The sequence below is a fragment of the Cariama cristata genome, unplaced genomic scaffold (assembly GCF_000690535.1).
Source record: "Cariama cristata isolate BGI_N322 unplaced genomic scaffold, ASM69053v1 scaffold1443, whole genome shotgun sequence".
In the NCBI taxonomy this organism is placed as follows: Eukaryota; Metazoa; Chordata; class Aves; order Cariamiformes; family Cariamidae; genus Cariama; species Cariama cristata.
This window is the reverse complement of record NW_009606430.1, coordinates 11,505-32,845: the sequence shown is the minus strand read 5'-3', so window position 1 is coordinate 32,845 and position 21,341 is coordinate 11,505. Positions and strand designations below refer to the sequence as shown.

Sequence of the window (21,341 nt, the reverse complement as noted above, 5' to 3'; positions counted from 1 at the left end):
AGGTAGTGTTCCTCCTTAGCCTAAAAATAAAATACAGCAGGTTAAGCAATGCTCTGTAGCTTATCAATGAAAGCTAGTGAGGAAGTCTTAGCTCTTGGTTCCAACTTCTTCTACCACATATCACTTCTGCTCTCATAAGGACACACATTCACTTGCTCCCACACTTTTCAAGTCTTTCTTCATTTTACAAACATTCCTACAGAATGCTCATCTCTGTACTCTGTGCAACTCAACAAACATGAATGAATTCAGGCTTTCACTGCAGCACTCCTAACAAGGTAAGGAAAGAGCACTATTTACAATTCTCTGACAAGGAAAGACAATCAAGGTTAGTAACAGTGATTTTGAGAAGTGGCTACTGACTTTAGAAACCCAGAAGCAATGGAAAGACGAGTGCAAATCTCCTTCCCTCAAAAAACTCTATGGCTCTATGAGAAATCAATGCCCTGAGTGGGCTCACTAGAGACTATCTGCTCTCTGCCATCTCCTCTTAATCTGTCTTTTTCCCTTCATTTTAATGATGTCAAGTTTGGGGTGGTTTGGGTTTTTTGCATTGGTGTGTGTGTGTTTGGTTTGGTTTGAACAGAATGGTACTTTACATTGATACATGTAAAATCATACAAATTCAACCTTAAAATCGTACTTCAGGTTTCCTGAACTTGCTCAGAGTCCAGCATAGCAGTAGGCTGGCTAACAGAGCTCAAAGGAAACCTGTCCCAGGCAGGAACCACACCCACCACTTATGTGGAAATGTTCCATTTGAGAACTTACCCATCAGAACTCTCTTGACAACTTTATCAACTGCACCTTACTTGCCTTGAAACCGCATGCTTTAAAATTGTAGAGCTCCCTATGGAATAAAACTGAGTTAATCTAAAACTTCCAGAATTATTTAGGAAAGTGTCAAATTTTTGAAAATTTGCATTGAGGAAGTAAATTTAAAAAGATCTCCTCAGACATCACTGATATCCTCAACATGGGGCATTCTTAGATGCACTACATGACTGAATTCTGAGAACAAGAGAAAGATGGGGCAGAAGCATCAGATGGTCTGTTTCTGTGCCTTACCTCCACATTGAGACACACCGTCAGTTCCAGCTAATTTTTGGCTTCTGGGATTCTGAGGACTGGGGCAAGAGTCACAAGTTATTTGTCCTTCCTCATCCTGTTAAGTTTTATTAGGGCATAAACCACAACTTTCTCATTCCCCATCATAGTATACTCCCACACTTCAGCTAACTAGCAACAAGAAAAAAAATTATCAGATCACTAACATTCTGTGTCTGTGGGTTCAAAGCCAAATTAGGCGGTCAGCAGCTAGACTACTATATAAAGTGCAAAGTGATAGAAAGACTACGCTTACACAAGTAGTAGAGCTGATCAACTGTCAGGACTGCAATTTGGCAGTTTCTGTGTACTGAAAGAAGGCTGACATTTTGTTTTGACTTTGCTCAGTGTTAATCTGAGGTCCATAAAGCTGCACTGGAACTACACTCCAACTGTTTCAGGCCCCATTTCCCTCCTGTCTTCCACATCCCAGGGATGTGCCGTGGCAGGTCAGCAGGATGGTGGGCTCTGCCTGTGACAGCACCCACAGAACACACACAGGGCTGAGACAGGGAAAGGCAGGAACTGTATAAAATCAGCCTGGGCCAAAACTAAACTTTCCCGTTTGATCTGAACCAGTCAATTCAAGTATTTCATATTGATTTTCCTAAAAGGTGGCACCAACTGTAAAAAAAAGTCCAATTAGCTATCACCACTGTAATACAGTGTGCAAAACCAGCTGAAAAAAAAAAAAAAAGCTGTGTACAGTGTGGTGGTTACAGTTGTGAACTAGCTTGGAGAGAGAAAAGGATCAAGTAAGAGGGCAGAGGACAGGTTGATCCAACATGGACAGAAAGTCATGTAATGACTACTCAGCTCTTTCAGTACAAACTACCGCTCAAAAATAAGAGTATCTGTTTGGGCAACAGCATCTTGCTAGAGACAAACCAAGCTGGCAAAGGAGCTCAGCTGGATGAGCAATGCGCTTGTTCTGTGTGGCCGTGGGGTTTGAATTCACAGGACACCACCAGCCCAGCTGGCCACTCTCCACTCAGAAATCACATCGCCACCAGAGCCCCAGTGTGTGGAGCGGCCTTCCAAGACAGAGCAGGCGAGGGGAACACTAGGTGCTTTTACAATGGAGGTCACTGGTTTAGGAAGCAGCATATGTGGTATGCCTCCTGGAACTGGAGAGACTAGGTCCAGATGGATAGGCCCATGAGGGTACTCCACACGTATTTATATCTGGTGTTACTACATGCAATAATAAGCCTTATTCTCAAGGGTGTTAAGCACCCATGCTCAATTTGAAATCAATGAGACTTCAAAAAAAAAAGCAAGAAACTCTGGATTGTTTATGAAGTATGTAAAATACAGAGACTGGGAAAATTAAGTTTTAAATATTGCTCTGCCTAGAAAAATGCATAACCCTATCTTTCCCCCACTATGACTTCCAAGACGCACCAAACACTTCAAGCCTTAATAGATCCTGTGTGCATATGAGAAAATAGGTTAATACATCCAGATACAGATTTAGCTATTTACAGTCTAATGAATGCTCATTATTCAATGCAAATATTAAAAATTACTCCAAGTGATGCTCAAGCTTTAATGCCTCAAGCTCTTAAATGTATCAGTTTCTTCACCTGACTACATCAAACCAAGCTTTTCAAAGTGAAAAGCTTTTTCAAAGTGTCCAGACAATTTGATCCACAAACACATTCCCTGTGAACTGCTCCCAGTTCCTCCCCATCTTCCACCTAGAAGTGTTCCAAGCACAGGCCACTCATCTAACCCCTCTGGAGCAAAGTGCAGGGGTAATGAGGAAAGCCTGTTCAGCTCACAGCACTCACCAGGGCCCAATTTAGCAAAACAAACAGACTTGGTGTTAGGTTCAATTATAGCAACATTAATTATAGGGACATTATGTCAACACAGAAATCATCCCATGGAAATCCATAGGACTGTGCATGAAATTAGGATGACACAAATGAATCCTCTCTAACAAAAACACAACAACAAAAAAAAAAAACAAAAACAAAAACCAAGAAACACCTTTAAGAGTTCAGACTTTTCCTGTCATTTGTTTAAATGAAACCAAAAAAGTCTGAGCTTCATTTCACAAAACTAGAGATTGCACAGTCCCACTTGACACATGGGAAATACCCAGTCGAAACAAGATCTGATGATTTGCAAATAATGACATTAAATCAGAATTCCACTGGCTGGCTTTGCTCTTTTTTCAGAAACCTGATCGTTTTTCTACAAATGAACAAAAGAACCAATTGCCTCTAGACGACTTGATTTCTGCAGCCACTGTCTTTTGTCTTCAATACCCATTAAAAACCTGGTCTTGAGTCTCACGCAGCTGTTTTAAAGAAAAAAAAAAGTGAAAGCTTTTCTGATGCAAAAAACAAGGAGGGAGGGGGGGCGGGAAGAGAGGGGCCCACAGGGAACCAGGATTAACAGTTACAAAGACATTTAAAGGCTCTTCCCCTCTTTTCAACACATTAGCCTTTGAGCATTTGCTCCTACAGACAAATGCTGTAGTATCTCAGGGGCTGAGAAGGTGAACCTCATAAAGGAGGTCATGATCCACCAATTCACCATTTTCTTAAGAATGATGCCTTGACTTTATAAGGAAAATCACCAACAACTGATGCAAATTGATTCTGAAGCGGCATCCTTTAAGTTATTGTGTTTCTGCGGTTCACACATTTAGGTCACATCAAATGGTTACGCATAATAAGGATTTGTCTTAAATCTATGATTGTCAGAGCAAGCAGGTTGGCAGAAAAATATAGCACCCTTTCTCCCATTTAATAATTAATTTCTTCTTGTCAGATTTTTATAAAATTGTGGGGAAAAAAAGCAACATACAGTTCTCTGTTGTGTAACACAACTATTAATTGTAACAAGTGCAAAGGCAGGCAGCACTTTGCTTCTCTCTTTAAATCTCTCTCTCATACTTTCATAATACCAGTATCATACCACATCTAAACTTTGAGATGTGGTTCATCATTTTGTATGAAATGTTCATATTTTATTTGCATCCTCTAAACTAAGGGGACAAAACTGCTGAATGCTGAACAATGAAACGCATCGACACCTCCCACACAAGATAAAGCTGCTCAGCATTTACATCAGAGCAGTGCCTCCACCAGTGCCGCTCATGCCTGGTGTTCGCTGAAGTGACAGCTCTTTGGACAAATCCACTTAGGACTACAGCGCAGCAGGGGCATGCTCACATGTCCTTTCCCACAGCAATTTCAGGGCATGGTACTTTTCATTGCCTCCTTCCATCTCTTAAAGTATTCGTGTATCCCACAGAAAAAATACCAAAAGGAACAGGCAAGGCGTACTTCCAAGTCCATGGGATGTGATCAAGGTATGACACAGTTTTAAGCAGTGGAAAAGCAGCTAAACTGCTTGTTGTTCCTCCCTCAGTGGAAAGTGTCCGAGGGCAAAAGGGTCCCAATAGATATCAACTTCTTCTCTTTCAATGAGGAGGTTTCTGGTAAATCTGTTTCTGATAAGGAATTGCTAGTATTTAAACAGTTGGTCTTTGGCTGTTAAATCTGTCTGAAGTCTAGCTCATACCATAGAATGAATACTTGTAGCCAGGTTAGCGAATGAAACTGTATTCTCCCCAAGACAAATCTCTCAAAGAAGCACGTAGCATTTCCAGCATTCTCAGATGGCTCATCCAGTCTTGAAGCACTGTCATGCAAATATGCATGTGCTTTACCAAAAGATTTACTTCAGTGTGGAAAGATCACACTCCTGCTATGAGAGTCCAGTTCTCTAGGAAGGCTGATGAACATTCCATTTTGCTATATGCATTTCCCACGATAAACATTAGTAGGGACCTACTGCTCCTTGCTCCTTAGAAGCCATTCAGAGGACTTCATGGAATTAATCAATTATTAATTGTGAGTCAATGCTAAATATGCTTACTCATTGATACAGAGCTTGCACATAACAAGGTAGATAAACACAGCACTTGAACCTCTAAAGCATCAGAAAATCCCAAACAGAACCGTACGTTAAACAGCAAACTTGAAATAAAATACACTACCCCTCAGAATCAGCAGTGAATTCCCTTTTACCATCAACAGCTGTTTAAAGAACAGCAGACATACACATGCAACTGTTCAGCATATTAATAATGATGAAATACCTTAGAAATCACATCTAATCTGTTCCTGGTGCCCTCCTGGAACTTTTATTCTGTGCTGTGCCCCACTGCTGACAGTAGGAGTCAAGACAGGTAAATCAGGAAAAGTACTACCTCACCAAAAGTGTGAAACCAAAGTCTAGCTTGCTGCTGCAACTGCAGGCCAGCTACCCAAGGCAGAAGCTGTCAGAGCGGGAGCTGGGCCTTCCCTCTCAGCTGCTCAGATACAACTAACATTTCAGGTAGTGCTGTGCCAGGAGAAGTCTACCACAGCAAGAGGACCAGCACAAGGCTGTCTGAATCAATAAAATGGTATCTAACCTACCCATACTCCAAGTATTTTGTTTGAAAAAGCGTATTTGAAAAGAATGAACTGAAACTTGCACTTTACCCAGTATCTGCATTACAGAAGACCTGTAAGTCCCTAGGCTTACTTTGCTCCCTCACTGCCTCCTGTTCCTCTGGTCAGGCTGAGCAAAATCCCTTTGTCAAAGTTCTCAGCCTGTCCAGAGACCACATCCACCACCTGCACTGAATCCACCTGCTGACCTGGTATCTCTTTGCTATGGAGTCACTTTCTGCCCAGAATCATTAGCATGTCTAGATAAGCAGGGCCCCAATCCTGTCCAGAAGTTCTCTCAGCAGCTCTGCAAAACAATCACATCAAAACAAAACACAAACCCCTGACTCTCCCACACACATCCCTAAGCTAACTTCTTCCTCTTCTTCCACACTGTTCCCACTCCATTCTCTTGTCCCCAGTCTATTTCTTAACTCCTTCAGACTGGCACTCAAAGCAGCAGCAGCAGCCGCCCAGTGCTGCCTTTACCATACACACTGGGACAATCAGCTTTTCCTAAGAAATGAGGCGTATATAACAACACTGCCTCTGTGTGTACTCTTATGTCCCCTCAGCAACTACTGAACTTTCTGTCCAACTTCCAGCAACCTGACAAAGGATGGAGAGAGGTTTCAAAGACACTAAGTTTCTGTACATTTATGTAAATAAGCAGGGAACATGCAAGTGGAGGAGACAGACCTTCTTAGCATCCATGCAAGTAAAAGGCTGTGGTGCAAGTTCCATCTCCTGTTTGATCACAGCAAATCTACACAAGGATACGGTCTGAATACTTCAGCTGAAGAGAGGAAGATTCATTTAGTGATTGCACCTTTTTAGGCACAAGCAAACAGAACCATAAGGCAGGAGACCTTCAGGGAATCATATTTTACTAGTTCCACTGCTCACAGCAGTACCTGCTAAGATGTCCAAGAGCAAACCATGACACCAATTCAGCAACAGAAGAGGCTTGACTTTTACAAAAAAGGTTTTTTTCAAAACCTTTGTCATCATATGCTCAGTGTCTCTGTTTTAACCATGGACAGGCTATTTGTGCTCACCATACCAGAGTTTTCCAGGCCTGCTCCAAAAGCACCCTTTCTCTCTGAACTAGCACAGAAATGCCATGTAAGCTTCGCATTTGCAAGGAGAAATTAAACTGGTTCTGCAGCTACCTAAAAAAAATTTTGTGTCTTTGTTGTTCTAGTTCCTAATTGTAACTCACATTGCCTTCTCTACCTGCAGTATTTTCAGCTTACTCATTGCTATTTTTTCCAGGTGAAATCACAAATGGCTTGAAAGCCATACTGTGCTCTGTACAATGGACTGAGACAAAGTTTTTTAAAGCCTTCCTCCAGCATCCAACACAACAGCTTGAAAACATCCATGTAAACTCATCTCGGTGAACTTTCCAAAGTTTTTCAGACTTATTACAATGTTACCAAAAAAAAAAAAAATCACCAAATTTACAGCTTTTTCTGACAGAATTCCTGAATAATTCCCTAGTCTGCTTGCTTGCACAGATATTTTAAACATGACCAATTCATTTTTCTGTTCTATGAATCCAAGTTTTTCCACAGTTAGAAAAAATAGATTGGAAAATCTATTCTGAAGCAGAATAGGTTGCTGCTGGAAGACGTACTAATTCAGTCTGACAAGCATTTTAAAGGCTTGCTGATTCACAAAACCACCTACATGCTGCCTACCCTGTGCAGCCTGAATTAGCTGTCATGGTTGTTAGGTCCCTGTTAAGATAACATCTGACCTCTCTCCTTAACTTTTGTGCTTTGGAAGCATTTATTATGGACTGCATTATGGTGGTGCCCTCCAGTGCCATGACAATTAAGATTTTTCTCAGTACTGGCCTATAAAACCCCTATGCTCCATGAATTTATAGCTCTGTCACAAAGATTCTCTGAGACTCAGAGCTTAATCAGCAAAAAGAATGTAACTGTATCAAATTCTGTTCAGCCTTTTCTTTGCAACACAGGAAAGATGAAACATTGACAAGTTCAGAACCACAGTGTTACACTGGATACTAAATGTAGTCTTAAAAATAACTCTGGTGATGTCAAGGCTATTGGTCCCTGACGTTATTCCCACAGTTTCTACCTTTGAATTTACTGTAGGCTTTGCATCAACTACAACAAAGTGCAATGCGCTGAGCCCTTATTCTACTCTATAACACAGTAATTGCCAACAATGCATACAGAGAGGGGTACATCTCAGTAGCACAAACAGAAACCCCTACTTCTTCACACGCAGCCCTCCTCTCTCCTGGACAAGCATCCCATGACCACTCCAGGCTCACCAGAACAGTAAAACACACATGATGGTTTGTTCCTAACTTACATTTACTTACCACATCTGTTACCCACATGCATTTGTCCTACACCACAAGATTGCTGTGGCTCTGACAGCTTGAGAGACTTTCTGGCCACTTCGTGGTCCGTGCCAGAGACACGAATGCGGAATTGGTCCCTGCTGACCGTCTTCCGTAGGGTTCGAATGGTTTTACGGAACCTCTTTTCAGTCTTTTTCCGAGCACAGCGCAGATCACATGTGTCTGAAAAGTATCAAGGGTGAAAGCTGCTATATGTGACCATGCATAAAAATCCACCCAATTCAAAAGACCAACCAACGCAAAACACTGAGAAAGCAACTTCCGTGAACAAATCTGAAATCCTTAAGGACAATACCACCAGGCTAGAAGAAAATTAATCAGACCACAAGACTTTAATCTATGGGCAGCTCTTTGATCCTTGAAACTATCCCCATCCCTCACTCTTTTTGAAACAGTACAATTCATTTTCAAAACAGGAGATACTTTTTATTATCATTTTGCATATAGATAGAAGCGAAAAATACAGAAATTAAGCAGCAAACAGCAAGAAGCTTCAAACCGCACCTTGGACTATTTTCCAACCAACCTGTCACCTCCTTTCGGCTTGTTTCAAGCTCAAAGTCCACAGTGATAAAAATGTCTCTAGTTGCTGTCAGTCTACTGAGGGCTCCATGAACTTTCTTCCCAGAACTGCACGTTAGGTTTACATAGTGGAAGCTCTCCATTACTGAATTATGTCTCTCTGTATGAACAAAATTAAAGGAAGCAAAAACTTGGCCAGCTATGTCATTGAACATTCACTAATGCTCAGCACATACGTTGTCATGAAGAGTTAAAGGGGAACAAATGATCAGCTCCACATGCCAGTAAACAGTTTGGCTAGGTTCTCAACTGGTACACCCTTACACCGAATCACGACTCCACTGCACCTACACAGATGTACTGTCAGGCTGAGCCTCTGGCAGGGCAGCAGGTCTGAGCCATGATTCACTGCTAGGATGAGAGCCTGGCTGCAGTGCTCAGCCTGCTTTGCCTGGGTTTTGCTAGCAGGTTCTGATGAGTTGCTTTTGCACTGTGCAAAGCGTCTTAAAACCATGACACTGCCTGCATCAGGCAGGCTACTCGAGGGAAATTTTGCACTCATATGAAGCATGTGAAAAACATATTAGCTTATAATGGTGTGTTTAAATTAAGTAGTGGCTGCGTACACAGGACATTTGGAGACCATTTTCAAGGTTTCAGTGAGGGAATAAAACTTAAGAAAACACACGGAATGAGGTTTGGTTCTGCAGTACATAACTCTTCACTGAGCATCTAGCGTAGTTTCTCACTGTTACTCTTCTAAGGACAAACAAACTGACATGCTGATTCATCATATTGTTTAGTGACTTTTTTTTTTTTTCTTGAAATGTACTCCTCCTCATTTTCTGCTGATTTTGTAAATTCCCAAGCTATACTTTCTGCCTTGGAACAGATGGAAGAGCTGACCTCACTGTGTCCATCTGGGGCTGCTGAAGTCTAAAAGGAAGACAAGAGAAAAGAGGAATAACACTCTGGCAACAGAGTCAGCATAAAAGGCCATGAGATTCTTCACTGAGGCACCAGACAGTAAGGAGCAGGTGAGAAAGGAAAAAACAGAAAGAAGGGGTAGAGAGAGAAAGGAAAGGAAGAAATCAAAAGCATGAAAAGAATGGGTTTTTACTGAGCATTTGTTGGCGGTGGTACAAACTAAAAAGGAGAAGGGCTTTCCTACCAAGACTGCAAGGTTGTCACAGGGAAGTCCTGCAATCTGGCATAACTATTGCAAGAATCATGGCTGGGAAGTAGTGTGATTCACGAGGTCAGTGAAGAGCAGAAAGTTTGCAGTCCTCTATGCTTTGCTTATGATGTACTTCACATCTGGAAAGCACTTGATAACCCCTAAGCTATGGCACTAACCTACTCACTAACCTGCTTACCTGCATTTTTATATTCATACCTGGTATCATCTGTTCCAGACCTTCTTGAAACATCTCAGTCTTTTTCAAACTACATTTTCCTTCATTTAATTTAAAGGTTACGCTTATCTTGATAGTTGAAGTATCTTCAGGAAGAAACAATGACATGTTATTTTAAAATAGGAATAGAAGATTTAGATAACCCTAATGTCACATCATAATGATGACATCAAAAAATATGCTGGCATGAAGTTGGAACAAAGTGTGATAGATTTAAAAAAAAAAAAAGAAAAGAAAAAAACCAAAGAGAAAGAAGAATGAGATCAAGTCCAGATGTGCTATTGGGTAAATCAAATAAAGGTTAACTGAAATCAAAGGAGTTCAGAAAGTAGTTTATGTAAAAAAGTCTATGTAAAATAGCACCTCTTGTCTGTTTAGTTTTAAATACTTTCTAAACTTTACTGTCCAACAGCTCAATCGAAACATATTGTATGTTGCCAACACCGTCCAGTTTGGATGTCTAAAGAGGCATGACACTCCTGGCCTAGCTGTTTATTTCACTACTGATCTTTTTCCTCCTTCCTTATTTTTAAGTCTTAGTTTAAATGATGCTGATGAAGCAGCACAGGGGGAATTTCCTGCTGCAATAATGAACTCCAATCATGAAGAAGAGGAAGAAAAAACAGGAGGAGTATAATGGAGAGGGCAAACAGAAAGTCAATAGAAACACCTTATTTCACAGTTATCTATTAAAAGAAATCAGTCAAATCATGCAACAGTAAATCTAGTGATTACCCAGCCAGCTGGATGCATTTGTATTTTGCTGCTTTTTCTTAAGCTGAGATGACCTGCCACAGGTGAGGGTGTAGGCATCTTGTGTTCCTAACAGACAGACCATACAGACAGACAGTAAAGACACAAGCACTGTGCACAGACTGAAGTCTCCTGTAGTATAAAAGACATTTTTAATTTGTTGATCGGCATCATCATCTTCACCTTTTTCAACAATGTTGTTCATAAAATACTCCACATTAGAGCTTATCTCTTCCTAAGCAATTGAAAGGGTTCAGGAAGAAAAGCAATATCTGTCCCATAAGCACCGGCCGAGTCTGCTTGCTGTGTCTGTGGGGTGGAGGGGCTGTGCGGGCAAAATCTCAGACCCCACGCAGGGCTGGAATGCCTTCGCCTCATTCAGCAGTGGCTCTCAGGGCCAATTAAGGAATGGCCCAGGGAGCACAGAGAATTCTGCCCTGTCCTCCCCAGCTTCAAAAAGACAGTTGTCATGAGAAGGGAATCTGAGGGTAGAGTGGTTATAAAAGACAAGGAAAGGGGGGCTTTCTTGGGACACTGGCAGGGATATAGTCCTTTACTATCTATAGTGAAATAGGAAAGGTCTCTGTTGATTGTCTACTTCTTGGGGCTTCCACAAGAGTTAGGAGGTTTGCTACTTTTACACTCTCTACAGAATCATATACTTGTTTTTGTTGGGTTTGACTTACCAGAAAATAGCTGGACATCTGAAGAGCAGCTTAAGAAGCATCTATCACTCCCACCACTCTTAATGCAGTGTAGCAATACCTTGGGTGACATATTATCAGGCAAGGGACCCTTTGTCTCTAAATAGGATAAAACAAATACTCACAGAAGTAAAACATCCCCATACACCCTACTAATAAATCGGCATGCAGCTGCTTTTGTAGCTGGTATCTGAGAGCACCCATGCAATTAATATGCTGTTTAGACAGAAAATCAAAGCAAAATAAAAATCACTGGAAGATCATACCACATAGGTAATTTCCTTTCAGGTAAAGCTGTCATCAGCAAAGCTTCTCGTGCAGAGAAACAAAAGGAAACAGAAGAATGAGCTAGATAAAAGCACAGGAAAGAAAGCATCAAAATCCCTCAAAGTATCTCCTGTTTTGGGGTTTTTGGGGGTTGTGGTTTTGTTTGGTTTTTTTTTTTTTTTTTTAACTTGTTTTTACCAGTTTCAACATCAGTACCATCATGCCTCACTAAGTAGTAAAGCGGAATACCAGGAACGCTGACTCATACCACTTAACGGGACAGATCAACATTTTCAGATTTGACTATAACCACACGGCCATCAGACACATCAGAAGTAGAAATGTATTTACTAGGCACCTTACCAACACAATCCTTTTTATTCCAGTGTAATTTGTAGTTAGAGTGACACAGGCATTCATAGTCTCCCAGCGTGTTCACACACAGCTGTTGGCAGCCACCATTGTTGATGCTACATTCATTAATATCTACAGAGGAAAGGTAGAAATATTTTTTTTTAAGTTACTCTTGCCAAAGTTCTGTACTCTAACTCCACGAGGTAAACATGTACACAAATACTGCATAGTAGGGTTTGGAAAAGATTTTAGGAATCCTGTCTGGACACCCACCTTGAAATAGTTTTGTTTTTATGGAAGTTCTTTGATAAATGTTGAAATTGATCAAACGTTGTTGGAGGGAAGACATTAGGTACGTCCTTAAACCATATAATTAAAAAAATATCCAGCCTCAGCAATATGGTAACAAATTAACTCAAAGAAAAGGAGACCAAATCAAATCCACACTGCATAGTGTCTGGTTAATATTTCTAATTTGGAATAAAGACAGACAACATGGAGAGGATTCATATTGATCAATTCTCCAAAGTCGTCAGATACAAGTGCTGTGGAATACTATTTGACTGCACGTGGGCAAATATCACCATTGTCCCTTTTGGCCATTGTCTAATTTCGGGCCCCTACCCCGCCCAGTAAATGCCAACAGGAGGAGAAACTGCTACAACACAACATACTGCCTTTGGTGCAGACTTGCAGAGGTGTACCCCAGGGGTCAATACTGGGGCCAATACTATCTATCCTCTTCATTAAACCTGGATGATGGGACAAGAGTTCACCCCCAGCAAGTTCGCAGATGATACAAAACTGGGAGGAGTGGCTGATACACCAGATGGTTGTGCCGCTATTCAGAGGGACCTTGACTGACTGGAGAAATGGGCCGACAGGAATCTCATGAATTTCAACAAAGGGAAAGGCAAAGTTGTATGTCTCTGCTTCTCAGATCCACCCTGACGACTGCTTCACTTGTCTCCAGTAGCTTTATGGCAATTATATATAAACCCAGAATGCTGCCATCAAGAAATCTCTTGCAAGTCCCAGAAAGTTTGTGCAACTAAGGGTACCCACTTCTGTGTACACTTTTCTCAATGGTAATAACAAGCTCTTGTCACTGCTCTCCCCAACCATTTGTTCCCCCCTCTAGATAGGTAACAATTTGACAGAAAACATTGTGAAACAGATTACAAAGCTGAGCTGATTTCAGGGGAAAAACATGCTACTAATAGAATTGAGATAGCAAGGGTAGGAATGAGCAGCAGAGGAATAATGCAGAAAGAAGGGATCATCTTAAATTGGTACTGCTATGTAAGATAACCAAAGATTTGGGCCAATTTTGTGGTTTCATTGACATTTTGTTAGGATGCTGCCTGCAATGGTAACCTATTATCTCCAGCACTTACTGATTTCTTCCATATAGGTCAGAAGGTATATACTCAGTATCCCTACGAGCTTTGACACAGCCTGCGATTGCCAGTAAATGAAGGACTTACTATGGCATAAGGATTAACATCTTCTGCACAGGAGTATGATATGAAGAGGCCAATTAGCAGCCAACAGCCAACCTCCACCCTCACTGGTGGCCAAAAGAAATTGAATTAATGCAGACGAATTCATGAGAACAGACTTCTTTTAGCAAGTAGAACACATGAACAGTTTTACTTCCCATCCACACAGGTTTCCTTGTTCATCAGACAGAACACAGTGATATTGTAGCCCTGTAATCTTCTTTGCAGACTTTCTAGAGGCAGAGGTTAGAACAGATCAGGCACATGGAGATCTCCGAATTGTTATCTCCAAGGTACACATGCTCATTCTGCCTCAAAAATAAATAGGTCTTACTCAGAATTAAGTAAGCATATGGAGTCAGTAAGGTCTTGCTTAGAGCTTATATAAAACATGTTTAATTCCACTTAGTGTCCAGTTATTCATGTTTCCTCATGTTAATTCTGGGAATTTGTCATAGAAATATTCATACTTGATAGACATTGAGGGTCTGCAAACATCTTTCTTTCCTTGAAATTTTCTTGTAGGAATGACATGAAAGATTTCAGAGTATTAATCTTGGTCAATGTAAATCAGTGGTACTACCTCAACTAAATTCCAGTCTACATCACATGAGGATCTGACATATGCACAAGGGCAACCTGCAAAACCATGATTTTCTAAGCCATCCAGAGCTTTCTGTTCTTTAAGTCCTATTCCACTGACTTTTCATTGAGGTCAATGAGACTTCTGCATGTGAAAATTCTATCAAGTTATGGCTTTCGTATCCAGGTGCAAAACGCATCAGTTGGTTCTAATAGTCACAGGTGCTTTCTGGATGCAGGGTGGGAAGGGAAAATCATTTGAATAAAGACAGAAATCAGCAGCATTAGTTTCTGCTTTTGCTGTGTCTCCTTATCATGGCAAAGAGTCCAATTTACTCTGTACTCCGACCGCATATACATAGGCTTGTGTCTTGCACAGACAATTAGACCTGTGGCTATAGCACTGTATCGGCATGGCCTGTAGCATCTTTTCGTAACTCACCTCCACAATGCGTGAAGCCATAGAGAGCATATCCTTTGTTACAAGTACACTCAAAGGTGCCTGGATGATTGATGCACGTGTGATCACAGGTCCGTTCAAAAGAGCATTCATCAATGTCTGCAAGTTTTAAAGGGATACATCAGTATCTTTCAGCCTGGCACAGGAGCACTGAGCTAACAAAGTTGGACACAAAGATGTGCAGATTTATGTAAACTAAGCAAATTCTTTTAAAGCAAATAATATAACACAATGAAATGACAACTTTTAGAAGAACAATTAGTTTGCCAAACAAGCTTTTTCTTGGCAAATATCAAAACAGCTGCTACATTTTTAGCAATTATGTTTAAAATAAACTATTTCTATTCTATGGGAGGAAAAAAAAATGCTGACAAAACTCTCATTTCATTAAGAAAAGTCTACATAAGGTCTGCAGAAACAGATTTACAAAAGAAAGTATTGCTTTTGGGTTTTCCCCATAAATGAAAGCCAAGGTCACATTTTTAACTCTATATGAATATGCAGTGCCTGATTTAAGGCTACTGAAAATCACCATGTTCTCCGAGATACACCTGAAGACAGATGACTGGAATAATTTGGTGAATTTTTCCATGGATCCATTATACGGTATATTTAGACTTCAGTGTCTATCTCTAAAAGCTGCTGAGATATCTGTTTTCTCCAGTGAAAGTTTTCCTTGGCATTATCATCACTTTGCACACATCTTGTGTGTAAAACATAGTTAGTATAATAGCCTCATCGTGATCTCGGTGAATTGAATGGTAAAATGGTAAAATTCCCACCACTTTCTGAGGCCCTGAATGTTTATTATACCATCAACAGCACTTAAAACTTCTGTGCTAGTACATTATGCACGCCATGTAAGAATGTTGCAAGATACAAAGTTCACATGAACATCACTGACACATTACATCATTCTTTTTTCTTGGGCTTTGGCATGCTTCAAGATACTACTTTTGAAACAATCTAGGGAAAGTAACAGAAGTGACATGGACAAAAGGGAGATGGAAGTCTTTAAAATTCATAAACAGATTCCATTAAAAAAAGTTATCTTGAAAATCTTACATTTTTATAGTAAGTTTGTTCCATATAAGTAGTTGTCCTTCTTTGCCTGATTTAAAAAGGATAAGAATGCACCAAAAACCCAGGTGAAAATTATTTTCTGTTGGTCAGTTCAGCTTTCTGAAACTCATCATTAATGTCAGCTGATTGTCTAGGAAATTCAATTATTCACCTCCCCAATTGGTTGATTGCCTTTACATTGTTTCACATTGTAGTTTTTCCAAAACCACAAACCATTTTGATCTTTACATTTTAATGTATTTAAGCAGCTTAAACAGGATTGCTAACTCTATACATACAAACCATTATACAGAAAAACAAATATGCTTTGTAAGTCTCACAGAAGAAATCCATGTCACCCAAAAAATCAAATGCTCTACGATGTTTTAGGGAATAGTGATTCCAGTCTGTCTACAGGTCTATAATTTCATAGATCACATACCTTTTTTTTCTTTAAATAATGAACTCATGGCATCTAAATGTCCCATTAAGAAAAAATGATTTCACTGCAATGGGGAACTAGTCAGTAAGATGGATGGAGAGATACTGTCTATTTTTCCCTGTAAATTATTTTAAGAGCACTAACAGAAGGGAGAGTGAGGGAAAGCATTATCTTCATAAAGAGCTTTTTAATATAATGCTATCTCTGTTGCTTCCAGATAATAGTTCACTGTGCCATTAAACATATCTCCTACAATAGTACCAAACCAACTGTATTAACTCAACAGCTGTTTCAGAAAGAAAAAAAAAACATAACAAAACAAAACTGAGGCATGGAAATTATTCTGGAGTTCATTATCACTTCATCATTGCAGTAGATGTCCAAGCCACACTGATTTGTTCTACTTCTATTGCCTCTCCAGTGCACATACCTTGACAAGACTTCTCATCTGTTAATAATTTAAATCCTTTTCTGCAGCTGCAATCGAAACTGCCAACAGTGTTTTTACAGAAATGATCACAGCCTCCATTATTGGACTGGCATTCATCAATATCTGTAACAAAAAAAGTGCTTCAGCAAATGAACACAGTACATTCAACATACTTCCACTGCCAGACCCAGAAAACAGTCACGTCCAATTGGTTAGAGAAGCCCAGAAACAAAATCTAGCAAGACTACTACAAATTTTAAGGAAGATCAGATCCAGCTCTTAAGAATGATCTGGCTGATTCAGCCCCATGACAGTGTTATTTGCTTTCATTTAACAAATTGCTGTCAGTTACGTTTGGGTACATGTATTCACAAAAGACCATTTCCCTAAGTTTTGTTTGGAAACACTTTGACTTAAAAGCTGTCTAACAGGCTTTAGCTTTTTAAACATTCTCTCCATTTCCTCTTCCTAAGCCCTGCAGAAATCTCAGACAGAAGGGCCACCCTGTCCTTTTCATGCCAATATTAGAATGACCTCTTTATCTAATATTAAATGACTCAGGCACGGGGATTTCATCATTTTTGTCTAGCAGAACAGCCTTAGCATCTAATTACTGGAAAACGTATTCTAATATACAACCTAAATGTCCTTTTGCTCCTTTCCAGTACTCTCATTAGAGCTGTTTGGCCCAGTATAAGTAATTCTACTCACGCATCCCTGTTTACACACTGATATTTACTTACAAACTGCTCTAATACCCATCTGACAGAGTAAAATAGCAGACTATTGGACTGTATGCCTGTAAGAACCTACACGCCCACCTCTCCCAGTACTGACCTCTACTTTACCACAGACCTGCATTAGCTCCTACCAAACCTCATCTGTGAAAAATGAGGCCATCTTGGCAGGAGGGGTGGAAGCGGTGAGGGGGAGGGCAGAGCAGCAGTGATTCTCTGCACGTGGTGCACCTGATGAGATGGAAACCACGCGTCTACCCCTGGCTGCAGTCCCTTCTTAGGTCAGAGTACACACGCTGGCTTTCCTCTGGACACTGGATTACCTTCATTTGGAGATGAATGCCTTACAGAAAGGTGTTGGTATGCACGTGTCCATGAGAATAAAACTCACCTTTACATGTCTTTCCATCAAACTGGAGTGTGAATCCAACAGGACAGCTGCAGTGAACTCCGGTTGATGTATCTTTACACGTACGATCACAGCCACCATTATTCACTGCACATGTTTCTAGCCAACGAGATAAAACTGAAGTTTGCTCAGGGATATTATAATGATAATAAGAAACATCATGTGATACAAGGCACAGTTCCAAGCACACTGCTATTCAACCACATTCAGTCTCGTATACATGAGCCACTACTAAATAAATCTGTTGGCAAAATCCCTGCCTCAGCTATGTCCTGTTTTTTGCAGAGACTCTACAACCTAAGATACTGTCTCTGGATATTCTTGTCCTTAAATACAAATCCCCACTCCTTGATGACAAATCTGTTCCTGACAGTTGGTCTCCTTATGCCCACACTCAATCCTGGCCGATCTTCTGACGCTTCCCACCAATGCTCAGACACCTGGTTACACTCAGCACTACTAAACCAGTTTTCTTAAATCCCTCCCAATACACCTTCACATGCTACCTCTGCTCCCAGTCATGGTGGATTACACCCACACTGAGCCTTCCTTCAGGCTTGTAACCCAGGTGTCATCTCAACCTAATGCTCCTCTAACCTCCCCCTATGCAAACTGTGTCTAAATCTCATCAAACCTTTCTAGCAAACACCCCTAAAATACAGTTCTCCACACCCAACTAAACAGAAATAACTTACTCTCTGGCATTCATCCTCCTGTAGTCAGTCTAACAACCTCAGTCAGTCCAACTACCTTTTCACTGGCTGGACAAATGCAATTTTATCCAGCGCATAATGATTCAGAGAGCTGCAAAGACCATTTTCTGTGTCTGCTTTTTGAAATCCTGTCTTCTAGCTCTGTGTCCTAGTTTTCTGCAGCATCAAGCATATGCTTATTCTCAAGTTTTGAGATCTTTACTGGTTTATTCCCTCCCACTCTCTCATCTCACATTCAGTTGGGAGGCTGTGTCCAACCTCCATGTGAAGACAGAGTGCCTCTTCTTTCTTCCTCTTTCCACAGAAATGTAATTTTTTTTTTTAAATGAGGTTATTCATTTAGATGTCTAAATATGGATTCAGGAGCTCAGAGCTAGCCCTGTACTTCTGGTAGTTTGTTCTTCAGCCTCCATACTCCATGCCACTTCTGCAGCGAATGCCAGTAAGCACAGTAAACCACCCTGACTGCCTGGAGTAAGGGGTTTTCAGAGGTGGACATCCACTGACCCAGCTGCCCTAAGACCACGTTTCTCACGCCAGTGCCTTCCCGGTAGTGACAGACCCTCAGAGGCTGGCACTCTGGACCAGATGCGAACACCTCTAGGATGAATAAGATGGGCTCACATACTAACATGTCCTAGATGCAGTCCACCACTGGGCCCAAATCTCTTCCATGCAGAAGTATACTTTCAATTGAAGAGAAGCAGGTAAAACACTGCTTCCTCCACAATCACTTGGCTAAAACTGTAGCACAGAAGGGATGATACTGCATTCCCATGATGAATTAGAACTATGAAAACATACACGACTTCAAGGGCAAGTTCCTGACACCTCCTACTGACCATCACAATGTACACAGTTTCTTATACATTATGGAAAAATATTATTTCCTTAAAAGGGAGTGGAGCATCTCAGGCAGAATTCAGCTCAGAGCTACAATGGTTAACAATAAAAAAGCCCCACAATTCTTCAATCTAAAAGGTTTCAGCAAACACCAACATTATTTTGGATAAGCACTTTTACCCATAAGCAACCGTCGCTTCACCCTCTTGTCTACATCAGCTCCTGCTGTAGTGTTTCCCTCAGAAATTTCAACAGGAGCCTCTTCCCTCTCTGTAAGGAACATGAAAAAAGCAAGTGAGTAAAGGTGCCCTGACCAGAAGCCTCATCTGATATCCAATACGTACACACGTGCAAACAGCTGCATCGCACGCTGAATTACCAGAAATGGTTGGAACTGACTAGGCAGAAATATTTTTTTTTAAAAAAAAGAGAAACTAATAATGTAAATCATTAAGATCCTTCAGTCAAAACCATATGAATACTTTGCTTTTGTTGCTTCCTTACAACTCATGTTTGCTTCAGTATTCTTAACAAAACAGAAGATGTGCTACGGAGGTAGTAAACAGCAACAAGATGAAAGAACTAATTGAACTGTCATGAACTGCTCTGTTAAGAACACAGTGTCATCATCTATCATGGATTAATACAAGGACCAGTCAGTTATGCCTGAGCACTTGATTTCAATCAACAGACAACAAACTCTTCCAGACACTGGAAGAGGTTATAAATCTTAGAGTGCTTTCTTTACTGGCTAACTTGCCAGGAATTCAGAGTTCTGGTTGTAACAGATGTACTTCTTGTTTACGCTCTCTGGCTTATGCTACACAAGAAACTGAACCTAAAATATCCTAGAGGGAAGGGAATCTTCTTTGGTTAGCGACAGGCCTTGTGCTTCAGAGGGACCAGTGATAACTACAGGCTCCAGTAGTACTACGTAGCTATTTACACAGGGAAGCATGAGCTGCCTGGACCCAATCAACTCACTCATGTACTAGCAGGCTTCTTAGTTTTGGATTCCTTAACATTTTCTAGCCATACTATTAGGAGGAGCATTAATCATGCACACACAGCAACGCCATACCACTCTAGACTTAGTCATCAACAGAAAACTATTTCCCTCCACCGTGTACTGACCCAGGCAGGTTTTCCCATCCATGTGCATGATGTACTTCGGGTGACATCCACAAATAGGCCCATTATCGGCATCATCACATGTATGTTGACAGCCACCATTTCCATGATTACATGTTACTAGGAGGAAAATACATGTTACATCTCACAAGTACTTCCAGCATCTTTGAAAGAGAGCGTGCAGTTTTGTCTCCATTTGACCATGCCATACACCTTCCTAACATGCCCCTTTCCCGAGGAACTCTGGGACTGAAACACTGCAGAGCTCTCTTGTGGAGCTGAACTTCCCGTCATTATGAATGATGGCACAACTCCCAAACTACAGATACTGTAGCAATCAGCAGACTGGTGCGATAGTGTTCAAAGCCATTGATTTTAGTTTAATTCAAATGCGCACAATTTAGGCATGTCATCGCAGTTTAGTTATACCAAATCCCCTATCCCTGCAAACAGAACACTATTTGTTCACTTTGGAAAACCATAAGCATATGCAGAATGTTGCATACAAATGCAGCTCCTCTGGTTCTTGGACAGTTCAAATCCTGGTCGGCATTCACAGGCAACTCCTCCTTTGGGTGTTTCTCTGCAGATGTGGGCACAGCCATGATCTTTATTCATGCAGCTCATGCCTTCTGCAAAACAGGACAAGTGCAAGAGCATCAGCATCCTCAACATCTCTGTGTGCAGGCAACAGTCAAATAAAGTTAGTTCAATACACACACAGAGAACAGCCTGCTACTTCTGGGAAGACTCTAAAGTGTTAGGACAAGAACTATAAGCTTACAGACAGGAAAGGCAGAAAGTCCAATTCTGCAAAGTCAATGACCCCAAGGTTTGCCCATCTGGGATCTTTTCTGTGCCCATGTTCTTTGACTACAAGGTCAAAAAGCAACAACCCTAGATTTGCACAGCATCTGCATTCTCATCCAATGTTCTCACTTCATACCAGTGTTTATAAAACCTCCTCATCCCTTTTATAAAAATTGCAAGGTGGCTGATACCTGGCAAGATCAAAGCCTGAAGTGCTGTCCTTTTTTCTCTGCTTAAAAG

General features: G+C 40.8%; 1 protein-coding gene across 1 annotated transcript in view; it reads right to left on the bottom strand.

Annotated features, from left to right (window-relative positions):
• Positions 1-21,341, bottom strand: part of SCUBE2 (signal peptide, CUB domain, EGF-like 2) — a 39,355-nt gene that overhangs the window by 8,454 nt on the left and 9,560 nt on the right. Inside the window, exons 4-15 of the mRNA XM_009696342.1 lie at positions 20,798-20,923; positions 20,295-20,411; positions 19,341-19,430; positions 17,587-17,703; positions 16,459-16,581; positions 14,507-14,623; positions 11,990-12,112; positions 11,342-11,458; positions 10,638-10,724; positions 9,884-9,988; positions 8,492-8,647; positions 7,924-8,127 (exon numbers count right to left, since the gene is read on the bottom strand). Of these exons, the coding sequence (XP_009694644.1) occupies positions 7,924-8,127; positions 8,492-8,647; positions 9,884-9,988; positions 10,638-10,724; positions 11,342-11,458; positions 11,990-12,112; positions 14,507-14,623; positions 16,459-16,581; positions 17,587-17,703; positions 19,341-19,430; positions 20,295-20,411; positions 20,798-20,923 (1,482 nt within the window). The remainder of the gene's footprint in view (positions 1-7,923; positions 8,128-8,491; positions 8,648-9,883; positions 9,989-10,637; positions 10,725-11,341; positions 11,459-11,989; positions 12,113-14,506; positions 14,624-16,458; positions 16,582-17,586; positions 17,704-19,340; positions 19,431-20,294; positions 20,412-20,797; positions 20,924-21,341) is intronic.